The following is a 16,655-nucleotide window of genomic DNA, read 5'->3' on the forward strand; positions in this document are numbered from 1 at the left end:
AATCAAAATGAATGAACTGGGGGGAAAAGGAGGCCAAAACTAGTTGCTTGAGTTTACACAGCTCTGGGGACAATTCTTTGCCAAGAATTCAACTTCTCCAGGTCCAATAGTTTCTATGCACGGACTGGGCAAAGATTTGTGATACTCTATAACTGAAAGTTAAATGTACTTGAACACGATGATATGCCTGGTAGCTACCTTTTAGAGATAAAAATATTTGCAGCAAATCTGGCTTGGCAGCAGGAAGATAGACCATACAATAACTCAGAGAGTTTTTTCCAGCTCTGGGATGGTGGATTTTATAGAAAAAGCTACAAAGATAAAAGTTTAGTACCAAACATGGTCTTGGGGATTATCTAACGTATCCTGCTTTTAAAAAAATTAATAAAGTTACTGAGACCTGAAAGGTTGATAATGGTGTCAGGAGGAAGACCCCAGAGCAAATTAAATAATTACTAGTCTATGGATTTGCTTATAGAGACACAGGCATGCTCTAGCTCCCACTACATCCTCAGGAACCTTAGTCACTTATCCACCTTCACCTTTCACTTGGCTCTTTCTCATAAGCCTAAAAGTATGCTCAAGTCTCCACCATCCTAAAAAAAACATTCTCGAGGGCTTCCCTGGTGGCGCAGTGGTTGAGAGTCCGCCTGCCGATGCAGGGGACGCGGGTTCATGCTCCAGTCCGGGAGGATCCCGCGTGCCGCGGAGCGGCTGGGCCTGTGGGCCATGGCCGCTGGGCCTGCGCGTCAGGAGCCTGTGCTCCGCAGCGGGAGGGGCCACAGCAGTGAGAGGCCCGCGTACCGCAAACAAACAAACAAACAAACAACATTCTCGACACTGCTTAGTTAACAGACAATTGATGCCTCCTTCATCCTTTCACTGGCAAATTTTAAGAAAATGTGATGTAGCAGAAAGAGTGTTTTATGGACTGAATGTTTGTCTCTCCCGAAATGTCATATGTTGAAGCCCTAACCCCAATGTGATAATATTTGGAGGTAGGAACTTTGGGAGGCAATTAAGGTTAGATTAGGTCTTGAGAGTGAGGCCCTCATGATGGGATTAATTCTCTTACAAGAAGAGAGACATAAGATCCCTCTCTCCTGGCCTTCTGAGGATACAACAGGGCAGCCATCTGCAAACCAGGAACTGAATCTGCAGGCACCTTGATACTGAACTTCCCAGCCTCCAGAACTGTGAGGGATAAATGTGTTTTGTTGTTTAAGCCACCAAGTCTATGGAATTTTGTTATAGCAGCCCAAACAAAGACAGAGTGCCAGCTTTGAAACGGGACAATTCTATGTTAAAATATTTGTCTTAAAATTTCTCTATCCTGATTCTTCTCCTCTATTTTAGCTGGCTATTAATCCTAAGTCTCCTTCATTCTCCTCCAGTTCCTCTTTCTTCCCCAAATTCTGATATATGCAGGCTCCATGGTTGGCACTTTTCTCAAGGTAGATATTTCCCCTGGATAGTAGAACCCTTACACAGAAAACCTCTACTGGTCTCGTGTTCTCTAAAACCTTCCCTTATCACCTCTCTCCAACTCCTTAGTCAATTTATATCTTGCCCGCTTCCATAAATACCTGGGGCAACTCACAGAGAAATTATCTCTCTACTATTTCTCTGACATGTACACACATTAATCTTTGCACAAGTCCCATTGCATTTTAATTATTTGATTCCAGGGCTGCCCATCCCCTGCTAGACTATGATCATGTAATGAATGCTTAATAAATATTAATTAAATCAATCTGTCTCCCGTTTCAAAAGTTTTTGGAGTGACATTGCAAAGAGAAGGAAAGGCTAAAATGAAGAAAATCTATTCAATAACTGGAATATTGTTTTTCATACTTTAAATCAGTAATCAACAAAATAGTCACCAGAACTGATTAAAGTTGTCACTAGAAATTTGTTTCATCTCAAAACACAAAGATATTCTTCTCAAAGAGCAGATTATTATGGCTCCAGTCATAGGATTATTTTTCATCAGTTCAGAAAACACTGGAAGATCTTAAGTGAAAGTTAATATCATGCAAGTATTCCTCTCTGTACCTGTAAGGACCATATCTGAGGGGCCCCTGGAAAAGGATTTGACATTGCAAAAGACATAAAGCACCTGTTAGTAACATTGGTGACATTTACAGACTCTTTCCATACATTTTAGTGATTATTTTAGTAATTATCTTATTTCTCTTTTCTTTTAAAATTTACTTAAAAAAATGTATTTGTGCAAACAATCTAAAGCATCAGATGAGAGTGTGAATCATCTGCCTGCCTCTCCTCCCTGACCTCCATCACTTTTACCTTTTACCGTTTCCTGCTTCACCTCAGCATCTCCTCTCTACTCTTGTGACTGATTCTTCTGTCATTTACTTCACCTTTATGCATAAAATGCTTACATAGCTCTTTATTTTTTCAGTCTGAGATATTATTTTTTTATTTCCACACAAGAAATGTAAGGCTTTCTCACACACAGTCTCCATCCTAACCACACACATAGGCAAACTTCCTGACTGCCATCCCTCCTACTAGGGCATAATCGGGGTTAGATCAATATTCGGTGGTTACATTACCAAGACTGTGTAAACACTATTGACCACTGGACCATGCAGCACACTAAGAGTAGGTTTCCTTTCCTCTACAACTTTTCCCTAGAGTTAATAATAGAAGAGTCTTTACATTTTCTTAACTTTCCCTATTCTTATCAGTAATCCTTAAATTCTTCCCCCATGTGCATAAATCTCCTCTTAATATTTTCAAACACATTAAGTTCTCTATCAATTTATCTTCTTAGAGATAGTCTCTCTCAAGCCTTTTGATGTTGTCTTGTTGCTTACCTACTGCAGTGGGAAAAAAACGTACTCAAAATTTAAAATAAGATTTTGATGATGCTGAGAGCTGCAATTCAGGAATGAAGAAGTGGTGATTACCAGCCAGTAGTTGGGCATTTACAAATCCAGGTTCCTTAACCCATCAAAACCACAGTTATTTTACACACGAGTACAGTGTAAAACTCTCTCCAAAAATTGCCTCATGGTCAGCAAGAGTGTCAACCTGTGACACTCAGCTAAGAGCAAATGAGATATAATGTCATAAAACAACAGGTGGGAGAATGGACCTTAGAGACATAAGTTACTTCAAAAGGCAGTGAATTAGTTACCCTTTGCTGTGTAACAAACCACCCCATAATTTTAAAATAATTAATGATCTAACAACAATAATTATCTCACAGTCTCTGGGGGTCAAGAATTCAGGAGCAGCTTAGCTGGGTCATTCTGGTTCAGGGTTTCTCTCAAGGCTGCCATCAGGATGTCAGCAGAGTCTGTAGCCATCTGAAGGCTTGACTAGAGCTGGAGGATTTGATTTCGAGACAGGCCATTCACATGGCTATTGACAGGAAATTTCAATTTCTCACAACATGGGCTTCTCCTGAGGCTGCTCTATCACCCTCACAACCCAGCAACTGAATTCCACCAGAGAGAGAAATCCAGGAGAGAGAGAGAAAGGAGGCTGCAACATCTTTTATGACCTAGGTTCTAAAGACACTTGATATCATCACTTCCACTTTTTTCCCATTCATTAGAAATGGGTCACTAAGTCCAGCTCACAATCAAGTAAGGGAATTCATCTCTATCTCTTGAAGGAAGGAGTTTCAAAGAATCTGTGGACAACGTTTTATAAACACCACATGCTATTTGAAAGATGTCACAGTGATTTTCCAGTAAAATATTAAGAATGCATAATTTTGTTGTGTTTAACTTTCTTCCTTTCTAACCCTTGACTAACCCAGATAGGGTTAATCTTATTATCAGGGGTTAATTTTACTGTCATTCTTGTCTTCTCTCACTATCCTCTTAGAGATTCTCTTCTCCTCTATCTTCTATGGGATCCTTTGTTTCCTTGATCCTATGACTTTCCTTTCTCGGTGTCCTCCCTCTTCTGAAAGAGTGCATACCTTAGTAGTTTCATGATAAAGAGTGAATAGGGGATAAAGTTTGTGAAAACATGATCATCTAGCTTCCAGATATTTTTCAGAAGTTCAGTGCCGTTTGATTTTGGATTCTTGGTCTATTATTTCTCTCTGGAAAACTTTAGGATCTTCTTATACCCATTGTTCCAAAATTGCACCATGATGCATCTCACTGTGGCTCTGTGTCCTTCTACTGTGCTGATCACCTGATGAACTCTTCAATCTAGAAATCCATCTTCCATTTGGTGAAAACATTGAATTATTTCTTTGATGATTTCTTATCCTATTCTATCCATTTTCCCTGCTTTCTGCTAGGCTCTTATTAGTAGGATGTTAGATCTCCTAGACTAGTTCTCTCTCTCTTTTTTTTTTTTAACTTTTCTCTCTTTTCCATCTCTTTATATTAATATTTTACATCCTGGGAGATTTCCTCAAGTTTATTTTCCAAACCTTCTATTGCATTTTTTTTTTTTTGTGTGTGGTACACGGGCCTCTCACTGTTGTGGCCTCTCCCATTGTGGAGCACAGGCTCCGGACACGCAGGCTCAGCGGCCATGGCTCACAGACCCAGCCACTCTGTGGCATGTGGGATCCTCCCGGACCAGGGCATGAACCCGTGTCCCCTGCATCGGCAGGCGGACTCTCAACCACTTTGCCACCAGGGAAGCCCTATTGCATTTTAAATTTCTGCTATCATGTTAATTTTCAAGAACTCTTTTGTCCTTCAAATGTTTTTAAATACAATTCTATTCTCATTTCATACATGTCATGTCTCCTGTTACATCTCTAAAATCATTATTGGTCGTCTTTTTAAAGTTTTCTTAGGAGTACATAGTGTCTGTTTCCTCCAAGTAACTTTTTCCATTTGTTTTGGCTTCTGCCTCTCATACTTTTTTCAAATCTCTGGAGCTCCTTGGTTATCCACCCATATTGGATAAAATATGAACTTTAGTGGAGCTTGTAGATTATGGGCTTCAACATAGAATAATAAATTGAGGGACTTATTATATTATTTTTTATCTTAATAAACATTTTACTTTAGAATAGCTTTAGATTTATAGACCCGGCAAACCATTAATTTGTTTTCTCCTCTTCTGGATCATTTTATGAGGATTCATTGGGAGTGGGGTACAGATTGGAGTAAGGAATTTTTTTCCAAAGATTCCAACTTGGTGATTTTTCAGCTAGGATTTTTGAAAGTCCATCAAAGTACATTATTTCTTCTCCAGTTTCACTTGGTCTCAGCCCTGCTGGACTGATCTAGACCTGGCTTTGACATCTAGTTTCAGAGTTAAATACCCTACTTTCTGACTCTCTCAAGAGTTGGATAACAACTGAGTTAGAGAGTTGGGAAAAGCAGGCAGCTATGGGAAGGATCCTTAACAGCTTGGCTTCTGACATTCTTCTGTCTTACGGGGCTGTGACAGGGGAGTGTCAATAGTTTCTTCCAGTCTTTCCTGGAGCCAGATATCTCCCGTGAAACATAGGGAGCATCTGCAAAGGGGGCCTGTTTGCTTGGATTCTCTCCTGAGTCTGTCCTTGTACAGTGCAGAATGTTTTGTGGTGGTGGCTGTTCTGCACCCAGGCTTCAGTCTGCAAGCAGGGGGTCTGGCAGTGGGCAGGATAATATCCATGGGCAGCTGGTGGGCTTTGCTTTGGGCCCCAAGCACATTCTCTGTTTAAGGGAAAGGGGTCTGCGATCTCCTTGGCCTTGGGTGTGAACGGGCAATGGGTGTGAATGCTTATGGCCTTTTCTGGCTGTGCTTTTTCAGTGAGATCATTCCAGAATTACATTCTTGTGAAATATTTCACTCAGGATGTGAAGCTAGATTTGTGTGAGAGCCCTGGCACTAAAACTCAGGGCTCAGAGAGGGGCAGGAATGATAATTGAGACAAACAGCTCTTCTTTAGAAGGAAGGCAAGGCAGAAGGAGAGAGAAAACAGTTGTTAATTTTGCATCTTAAACTGGTGCACTGTAAGCACCCCAGGAGGTCAGGATTGCCACTCAGACCATGGAGAGGGCAGATGTGATGTTAGTTGCCCCAGCTGCCTGCCACCCCCGAGCAGTATGGCAAGTTGGGGAATTTAAATGTGACCCTCAAAATGTGTCATTTTGTTGAGGTCTCTTCTCTTGGGCAGTCAAATTTGCTAGATATGACTCCTGACCTACTGCTTGAAGAATGTGAGCCTGAATGCCAGCATTCTGGGAGCCAGGTTGGAGAAAATAAAATTCAGTATGTATATTTTAACTTTTATTTCACTTTGTTCAATATAGTATCCCTGTCTTCAACTATCCTGTTGTCTCAGTTCAGAAATTTTTTGAAAAACTCTATCTAGAGATTAAAACCCCCATTTTTGCTAAGGTAGGGAGAAGCAGCTGTCCAGCTGCTTGGAATGGCAGCAGAGATCTGAGGGACCAGTTCTTCTTAAACAAGCTTTCAACCAATCCTGCGTATAACTCTGCCGCCAGACCCATTTCCAGAGGTGGCTGCTGCTGCTGAATCCTGATCCTTTTGTACAGATTGTACGGTACAAATCATATTGCTTCTTATCTTTCTCCAGTTCTGGCTTGGGATTCAGATTTCTCAGGCCTGGTAGTACAGTCACCACTTACCACCTGCTTTCCAACTTCCAGAAAAAGTGTTGCCTTTTCCTCTCCTGTTCTCTGGTTGCTTTATGACATGAAAGAAATCCTTTTATTTTGTTTGCTTGTGGCTGAATATATACTTTCAAACCAACAATTTAAGCCAGAAGTACCTCTTTGGGTAGCCTTTCACTGCCAATGATCACATTTATCAAGCACTCCTTAAGCAAGTATAAATTATTGAATCTCAAATTGGAGGGGGGATATAGAGGATGTGCAGTAAACGATTACATTTTTAGAAAATAAAATGCCTATTTTATAGACAGAGATTCAGCACACATCTGCAGGGAGAGTTAGGCAGCTTCTAGCTGGGGTAAATGTGCCTATGAGGCTGGAAGGGTTGTGGAATTTTGTTGGTATGTACAGTGGCAAGCAGATTTAAAGTTAAAGCATGTGGACTCAAAGTTAGTCTTCTTAGATTGCATAGGAATTGAATAAAAAGCAGTTGTCTCATCAAGAGTTCTTGAGCAGAGCTGGGAGCTGAGCAAGGGGTTAGGATTGTTTTGATTTTTTAAGAGGAGAAACATCTGGTTTTTATTTTATGCACTGCCCTCTTTCCAAGTGCTTTTAAGTATCTTTAAAGATGCCTAGACACATGATGATCTGGTCTCCATGAAATAAACTATAGTTTAATGAATCCCCTATGTATCCATTTACTTGCTTGGCCATTGAAATGTTGCCCCACAGCTTGACCATGTCTCAGACTTGAGTTCATTCAAGTTGCTATTTTTGAATAGACTATGTGATTTGAGAATACCGTGAAGCAAGCCAAACAGCAGTGGATTTTCCATCTGCCTCTGATTATCTGAGGTACTGGTTCCCAAACTGCATTCTGTGGAACATCAGTAACTCAAGTTGCTAGTGGATACGCCATGAAAAAAAACTTTTGGCTATTAAATTTTGTTTCTCTATGATATGCAAGCAAAATATTAAGTATATTTATATAACTGTTTTTCTTATGCTATAAACTGCCTTTAAGAAATGGAGTGCCATACACAAAAGACGAACAAATAACATAAATAATCACGTGATTGACAAACAAGTGGTTTTCAAGTCTAGAAATGATAGTGTATTTACCAAAACACAGTCTCTGGTTACTGATATATTATCATGGTCATGTACCCTGTGTCTTAAAATTTCAAGAAGTATTTGTGATACTTAAACTCTTTTTCTTCTTAATGAAATGATAAATATATTTAATCTTTCTCACTTGTTTTTATCAGTTTTGTTGTTGTTTTGTGGCATTTACAAGATAATTTTTTTTAAGTCTTCAGAAGTCATAAAATCATTCTGGGAAGAGAAAACACAAAATTTTAATATGATACAAGCAGGTATCTGATCAAGTGCTACAGTGAGTTTGAGAGGTGAAGTCATGAGTTCAGAGAAGGAAGAAGTTGCTGTGGACTGATGCAGTTGGGGGATGCATTGGGGGGAAGTATGATTGGAAATGGGGCTTGAAAGTTGGAAGATATTGTGTGATGGGAGATAGTCCTCCCTTGGTCTCTCATGCTTTTGCACGTCTTACTAGTATGCTAGGAATGCAAGGCTCTGACTGTTTTTTACCAGGTCATTTCTCAGGGTTGTGTTTGCAGCAACCTGCCTTGAGAGAAACAATGTCTCTCTTAGACAGAAAGCAGGCTTCATTACTACTTGCTATAAAATGGTGGTGCCCTAAGCTCAGTGTTCTCTCCAGCAACACAACGCACACTGTGTGCAGGTATCCATCTTAGCTTTCTGTGTTGTTCCCCCTAGGACTTGGGGGCAAGGGGAACCAATGCAAACACAATGCTCATGCTGTCTGTGCTGCTGTGATTAATATAGATTTTGGTCATTGGCCCAGAAATTTCATCTCTCCTGCCAGCCTCCATGTTACAGTAACAGGCTAACTATTAGCTTGTAAGTAGGATAAAATCAAATCCCAGTCAAGACATTGGAACAATGACTGAAAAGAGAACCAGTTGAGTGAAGAGGTAAGACTGAGCCTTTCATGCTGTTTAATGGGTGTGGTAGGACATCAAAAGCCTGATTAACTCAGAGATTATATTTATATTGGATAATATTAAAAAGTAAGGGTAGACAGGTGGGATGGAGTAGAGGACAGGTAGGTTTTAAAAGCTTTAAATGACGATGCTATGGACTGAATATCTGTGACTTTTCAAAATGCATATGTTGAATTGGTTTGTCTTGATTCGCAATGAATGTCAAAATTTGTGGTTATTGAGCTCTTTGTGACAATCACTGTTTAATATATGAGAAAAGGTGACCAGACACTGTGAACATACTGGGAAGAGTTCTGAAGAAGTTAGTCTCCATAGCAGTATTGGTTTGAATTAGATAGATTCTTAAGCTGCCACTGTTAAAAAATAAATTAAAAAAATTCTACACACACCGAATGAAACATTACATTGAAATCTACAATCACCACGCCCACAAAAGAAGTTGAATTCAAGAAAGAACTCTCCTGAGGAAGAAGCTATTGTGGAGAAACTCTGAAATGGCACATCGGGGTGGGGCGGGGAGAATTCTTTAAGACTTAACGCTGATTACCATGTTCTAGAGCAGCAATGTTCAATAGGAATGTAACTCAAGGGACCTTCGTTGGGAGGCTCTGGGTAGCTTGGGAGTTTATTACAGTTTTGGTAGGCTGACTTTTCAGTCCCTCCCTGATGAGTGGGATCCAACTCACTAGGAAGCCTTAAACTATTTCCTCTTTTGTGAAAATTCCTCCAAATATTCCTAGGCAGAATTTATTTTCTCTTTTCTCAAAACACCTTGCTTATGTTTCTAATTATCGTATATTCTATTCCCCTTCCTATAATGGTTAACTGTTTATTTATTTGCCTATCAATTCCTTGAGAGTTCCTTAAGAGTGTTATCTTATTTCTCTCTTTTTCTCCAATCCAGTTAGCCTACTGCCTTACAATAATAAAAATATATTATGTTTATTGAGCATTTTCCTGGCATTATCTCAGTTGTGAGCAAAAATCATCTGGGTAAATAATATGATTACTTTACATTTTACAACTGCTGAAACCAAGATTTGGAGAGATGATTAAGCTCATATCCTTAGTAGAGGCTGAGCCAGAACAACAACCCAGTACTGTAGACTGAATGTGTCCCTCCAAAATCCATATGTTGAAATCTAATCCCCAATGTGATGGTGTTTGGAGGTTGGGCCTTTGGGAGGTGATTAGGTCATGAGAGCAGAGCCCTCATGAATGGGATTAGTGCCCCTTCCACCATGTAGGACACAGTGAGAAGATAACCATCTGTGAACCAGGAAGTGGGCTGTCACCAGACACTTAATGTGCTGGTGCCTTGACCTTGGATTTCCCAGCCTCCAGAACTGTGAAAAATAAGTTTCAATTGCTCATATACCACCCATTTGTCTCCAGTGACTGAGCTCTTAATTGCGATATTATAAAGACTATACATTGAGTATAAAAATGCTTCTTGAGCCCACAACATGGCCTGTTTGGGGCCAGGGTCAGAAGAGTGATGTATCCTGCGAAATAGTGGTGACCGTGTTCCCACCATGAAATAACTGTGCTGTGTCCTGATCTCACTGTGTTTGTTCAAAGTGGTCTTAGCTATCAGTAGTCGCCAAGTTTCTGAAGGACATGAAAATTCCTGGGGGTCACTAAGGACATCTGTATCTTTTCCGCTCACAAGGGCACATGGATTTAAAAGGGGAAAAAATCTAACCCAGTAATAAAAACAGCCAAGTGGCCACTTTGAACTACATGATCCAGAGAGGAGCAGTCCCTTAGCTTCGGTTCTACCATGTGACCTTGGCCTAGCAACGTGACTTCTCTAACCTTCGATTCCTTCTTGTAAGTGTGAGTGATATGTTTCATGGGTATCCCACAAACTCCTGAAAATAAAATGAAGTGAAGGATGCAAAACCTCTTTATTGACTGTAAAGCCTTACACCAGTAGTAAGGGTTCTTTTTAATCGTTTCTAATTATACTCTTAATATTTATTATTTATTATTTTAAAATCCAAAGATCAAAAGTGCATGAGGTTCGGGCTTCCCTGGTGGCGCAGTGGTTGAGAGTCCGCCTGCCGATGCAGGGGACACGGGTTCGTGCCCCGGTCCGGGAAGATCCCACATGCCGCGGAGCGGCTGGACCCGTGAGCCATGGCCACTGGGCCTGCGCATCCGGAGCCTGTGCTCCGCAACAGGAGAGGCCACAACAGTGAGAGGCCCGTGTACCGCAAAAAAAAAAAAAAAAGTGCATGAGGTTCAAAAGAATCCCCTGACCCATTATTATTCCTCAGAATTGACCAAATCTGACAATTTTGTGCCTATCTTTATATACTTTATGAATGTGTGCATATATATGTGTGCATGTGTGTGTATTTTTTTTTAACAAAAAAGGAATCATATCCTACTAATCAGTAGAATACTATGCAGTAATTTTTCAGGAGGTAAATTGTTATGTATATATACATGGAACTATGATATTTTATATGAAAAATGTGCAAAGCCACATTTATAGTATGAGATAATGTTTATCTAGACATGGAGTATACAGCTTCCCTGGGAAGAACATATTGCAAAGGAATGAGGTGATTTCACTTTTTCTTTCACACATTTCTCCATCATCATTTTTTATCTTAAGCATATATACTTTCACAACAATATTAAAGACCATGCAAGAGAAAGTGTAGCATAAGTCAATAAAATGGAACGTGAGACTATTGAAGACAGTATTATACATAAGTATAAATGGTAGGCCAGAAAAAAAATGTTGAAGAGAAGAATATACTAAAGAAATTTTAAAATAAGGGAAGCAAAAATGAAAGTAGTCATGATATGATTTTCAAAACTATTCATTAGGGAATAGAAAAGAACTGATCACGCAGTTTCTCTGCCAACTTTCTTGCAATATATGACTCTCAATAACAGGATATTCAGCTCTACTGACCAGTACTTTTTAATGGCCCCTATGCAACAAAGGGCAAATAGAAGCAGGAGCAAGGATCTGCCAAAAGAGGAAGAAGGGCTAAATATGATCTGTGCTTAGTTGTTTTGCAAAGTTTTCATAAGTCATTTTTTTAAACGCACAGAACAGCCATAAATTTGGGAGATGGACAGGAATGACAGTCTAAGATCCCCTGGAAAGTCCTGGCATTATCAAGCAACAGAATTTTATCTATAGATATTTTTGCTCTCAAAAACATCCTTGCATCCTTTCCATCAACAAATGCTGTCAAAGTCTACCTTGAATCTATCTTCTTTTTCTGTCTTCATCACCATCAACCAGGTTCAAGTTCACTCCCACCTATTTCCCCTGCAGTAGCCTCCTGATTAATCTCTCCATTTCCACCCTGGCTCTCCCTCTTCCCCCTGCCATTCCTTTTCCCACAAGAAAAGCAGATCAGGGCTTCCCTGGTGGCGCAGTGGTTGAGAGTCCGCCTCAACACAACAGTGAGAGGCCCGCGTACCACAAAAAAAAATAAATAAATAAAAAGAAAAGCAGATCAATCTTCCTGAGATGTTCATAGGATGAAAACCAAAACCCTTTGCATGATTTCGAGGGGGCACGAGCTGTCCCTTGCACATTTTCTCTAGTCGCCTTTAAGGCTTCTGACTGTACTAAGATCTTCCTCACCTCCACCTTTGTACATACTGTTCTGCAAACTGAAATGCTCTTCTCTGACTCTACAGATTTCAGTTTCTCACAGACCTCCCCAATCCCCTCCTCCTCAATCTAAACCAGCTCACAATTTGTATTTCTATATTTATTTGTATGGTGTAGGCTTTAGCTGACCTCCCCACTCCATTGAAGCTATGTAATGACCATATGAGGGTTCATAATACTATCCCTTCTACCTTTGTGTATATTTGAAATTTACCACAATAAACAGCTTTAAAAATTTCCTTCTGATCCTACAAACTAAATACAGGTTATGCCTGCAATTATCATAGTTTTTCAAATTTTGTTTTTAAAAAAATTTACTTCCCTTTTCATGATGATTTTATTTTGTATTTTGTTTTAGTAGCCATAAAATGCCAGTATTTTAAAGTACCAAACAATGTGCTGTCTGCATGAAAGTGAATTTGAAATCAAATACCCTAAAAGAAAGGTCTGAAGTTCAATTGTTATTTTGCTGTTTTTGCTACTAAATTCTTTTATTTGAAAGCAGCATTATTTTTCAGTGAAAAATACCCTAGGCTAGGGATATAAAAATTCTGATTTAGTTCCAGGTTGTCACTTTGAGTGAACCATTTACCTTTGCTTCCTTTTTTTCTTATAATATAATAAAGAGATAAAGTTCTAAATTTTTATTTGATTTAATATGCTATGTTTCCATAATTTGGAAGACCAAAAAAAAGTCATAAACAATACCAATTTTTTTTTTTTTAATGAATCAATAACTCAAAAGAACTTTTTTCCTATTCATAAGGTCATAAGTCTGGAGTGCTGTTCATATCAGATGAATCTACAAAGCCAAGAACAGGAACCACCACATCTTCTTTGGAAGATCTGATACTTTGATTCTTCTCTTTTCTGTTCACATATTTGTGCAAAATGCTGTAGTACTGTTCCTTTGGATTGAAAGTATATAGTGATGAAATTTGCTGCCAGTCTTTTATGCTTGGAGTGTTGTATTCCTTTGGATGTGAACACTCAAAGAAACACTTGATATTTTCTTTTGCCAGTTTGGTTGCATGTTCTGTGGCTTGACTTTTAAGGATCTGCTGCTCCTGTTCCAAATAGATTTTCCAAAATTTCAGCTGCAGGAAGCTAACTGGAGATAGGCATCGGGTGATGGATGTAAAAATCAGGAGGACGATGATAACAACTGCTATCAGGACCCAGCCCAACACCTTCAGAAAACACAACAAAATAGCAATTTAGTCACATTTTTTTTTAGAAATTTTTAAATCCTCAGATAAAGTGTGAACTACTTAGAGTTATGATGATGAACAAGCAACAGCTTTAGGTCTTAATCCCTTACGAGAAAGAAGTGGCAGTAACCTCTCGAACCCCTCAGTACAAGTGCTCACTTGACAAGACAGTCATTTTCCAAGGCATGTCAAGGGCCCAAGGAGGAGTTTATATGTCGAATCCCTGGAACTCAAAACGTGGAATTTCAGAAAATCCAATGAAACAAACATTCATTTCCAAGAACCTCTTAGCTTTACAAGCCCAGAAGTAGTGTGGGGTGATGGCTTTAGAGCCAGGCAGACTCATTTTACTGTAACAATTCTGACTGGACAAGCAACTTGACCTGGACTCAGTGTATTCACTGTAAAGACACAAGGGAATAATAAAGGAAGTAAAGGGCCCAGCACGGTGACTGGTACAGAGTGGATGCCTGACACTATACGAGTGCCGAAGTGCCTTTCTCCCGTTAATTAGTTATCCTCAATATTTTGTAATAACCTGTAAGGGAAGAGACTCTGAAGAAGGATACACACACACGTGTAACTGAATCTCTGTGCTGTACACCTGAAACTAACACGATATTGTAAATCAACTGTACTTCAATTTAAAAAAGAAAAGAAAAAGCACCGAGATAGAAAGGAAGGAAAGAAGGGAGTTAGGGGAAAGGAAGAAGAAAGAAAGAAAGGAAGGAGGGAGGGAAGAAAGAAAGAAAGAGAGAGGGAGGGAGGAAGGAAGGAAGGAATGCCTATCGGCTCACGAGAAGTCAACAACCATTCTAGTTAGTCTTCGGATGTCGTATGTCTGGAGAAAGGGCACGCATTTCTACCTCCCCCGTCCATCCCCGTAGAAGCCCGTCCCTCTCCGATCCCCCCAGCGCGTCCAGCGCGGGCGCCCGACCTGCGACTGGGCCTTGAGCTCCTTCTGCAGGTCCTGCACGTCGGGAGCCTGGACCTGATGGCACGGCACCAGCGGCAGCTGGTCCGCGCAGCCGGGGCTGCGGCCGAAGCACAGGCGCCGCGCCACGAAGGCGCTCCCGCTGGCGGCGCACTCGTAGAAGGAGCCCCCGAGCAGCGCCACGGCCACCCAGGTGAGCGGCGCGACCGCAGCGACAGCGCTGAGCTGCGCGCACACCAGGGCCCCGCGCAGCGCTGCGCCGCAGCCAGTGCGCGCGCCCGGCGCGCAGCAGCCGGTCAGCAGGCGCCAGGTGCGCGCGCTCAGCACGTAGCCCAGGAGGAAGAGCGCCAGCGCCGGTACCAGCAGGAAGACCAGGCCGTAGGGCAGGTTCCAGGCGTCGCTGCACGGGCACTGGAACACCGCGGTGGAGAAGATGCGCTCCCCACCCACCGTCAGCAAGCTCACCAGGACGTAACCCAGCGTATTGCGGTGCTTGAGGTGCAGGTCCAGCACCGCCCTAAACTTCTCCATTGGTCTCCTACCCCAGGGCGCCGTGGATGTGCCCGTGTGCTTCTGCCTCTTCGCTGCCCAGCTCCTCGAATGATTTGGGGGAGGGCCTGGGGTCTGGGGTTTTCCCTGCTCTGCTAAGCCAAGCCTTCCAAAAAAGAAAGGGTCTTCTCTGGGTTTCCTGAGCTTTCGCTTTCTTATTTCAACCAGACCAGGTGCGGCAGACTCAAACACACACACCATTGACCTCCCTAGTACTCATGCCTTTCCAGAAGCGGAGGTGCTGGTGACCTTTATCCCTCAATTCCGGAACTCTGAGGGAAGATAGGCCCTGTTCCACTGTGAGTTTTGTTTCCTCCTGACAAGGGGACTTTCCTTACCCTTAATGACCCTATGCAGTCACCAAATGAATACTTTTTACTTGGATAAACTGGGAAAAACACCAGCTTTTCCTCGATGGCAGCCACCCTGGCTCCTAAACCCACTCTCAGTCAGACCAAACAATTGCAAGAAACAAAACAAAGAAACCAAACAAAACTGATCATTTAAAGGAAACATTATTCAAGGGCAAATTTCCAGTTTCTCTTTCATAAACTAAATCGCAGCAAAGCCCCGCTCAAATTCCAGTATGTCCATGATGTCTGTCTCCTTTCTGTCCCCCTTCTGGACAGAACTACCACTGTCCTCTCCTCTGCCTGGTCTCCTGCAGGACATTAGCCTGAATAGACAGTATTGACTTCTGCCTCTTTTTTTCCCCCTCAGGTGGGTCCTAACACTGGTAGTATGTGGACAAGTGTCAAATCCTTACTCAGTGACCACCAAGTTGATCAGCAGAGGAGAGCGGTACATGGTTGCTCAAAAAACACTAGTTGAACCAAAAAATTTCAATCTGCAGCCACATCTAACTAACATTATTTCCTCCACTTTCAGTTTTCTCAAAGCAGCATTTCTCTGACACAAGCTAAAACCACTTCTGTGAAACTGAGCCTTACTCTGAGCAGCTCTAGAGTGAGGTGAGGTGTACTTGAAAGGACATGGGCTGTGAAGTCAGGTGCATTGTGTGTGTGTATGTGTGTGTTTAAGAAGTTAGCTCCCCCTAGACTCATCATGCTCATTTGTAAAAGCAGAAGATAGTGCTCACTTTTCAAGATCGTTGAGACGAGTAAATTGCGTAGCATCTGTAAAGCACTTTTACACACAGGGTGTGCCTATTAGTGAATGCTCAGTGTGAGGGATTACCTCTCACCTTGCAACGTCAGGAAGAGACAACAGACAACTGTGTTGTACATTATTTAAGAATCCAAATGAATGCTCTATTTTAGATCAAGGATTGTATTCAGTGACTCAATGATCCTCCACGACCTTCAGAGGATCAGTGTGCCCTGAGCTGTCCATTTCACTTCAAGGAGGGTGTCTGGATACAGAGTCTGGGGGGGCAGGTCGCAGTGAACTGGTTGCTGCTCAAGCCCATCCCCTAGGTTTGCCTTATTTATCTGGGAAGAACAGGTAGCCCACAGAGCCTACTGAACTGTTAGAGACGGGGCAGGAACACGTTACTCTTTTCTTAGTTCAACTTGCCTCCTGAGCTCCCTCCCAGCACCAGTTCCTGGCACAGAATCACCTGGCACTGGGATGAATAGCTACTCTCTCTGTGTGAGTGTTCAGAAGCTGTCCCCAGATCAAGGTCCTTTCTGTCATGCTGGACAGTTGGGGCTCTCTTCTCTGGAGTTGGACCAG

The 16,655-nt window shown here is 41.6% G+C and overlaps 1 protein-coding gene across 1 annotated transcript; it reads right to left on the bottom strand.

Annotated features, from left to right (window-relative positions):
- Positions 1-12,931: 12,931 nt before the first annotated feature.
- Positions 12,932-15,128, bottom strand: CALHM6 (calcium homeostasis modulator family member 6). The gene is made up of 2 exons (XM_004264697.4): positions 14,415-15,128; positions 12,932-13,456 (listed from the first exon to the last, which is right to left on the bottom strand). Exons 1-2 carry the CDS (start codon positions 14,940-14,942, stop codon positions 13,034-13,036), a joined length of 951 nt encoding a protein of 316 aa, XP_004264745.3. The 5' UTR covers positions 14,943-15,128; the 3' UTR covers positions 12,932-13,033.
- Positions 15,129-16,655: the final 1,527 nt, after the last annotated feature.

Source organism: Orcinus orca, chromosome 12 (genome assembly GCF_937001465.1).
Source record: "Orcinus orca chromosome 12, mOrcOrc1.1, whole genome shotgun sequence".
Taxonomy (NCBI): domain Eukaryota; kingdom Metazoa; phylum Chordata; class Mammalia; order Artiodactyla; family Delphinidae; genus Orcinus; species Orcinus orca.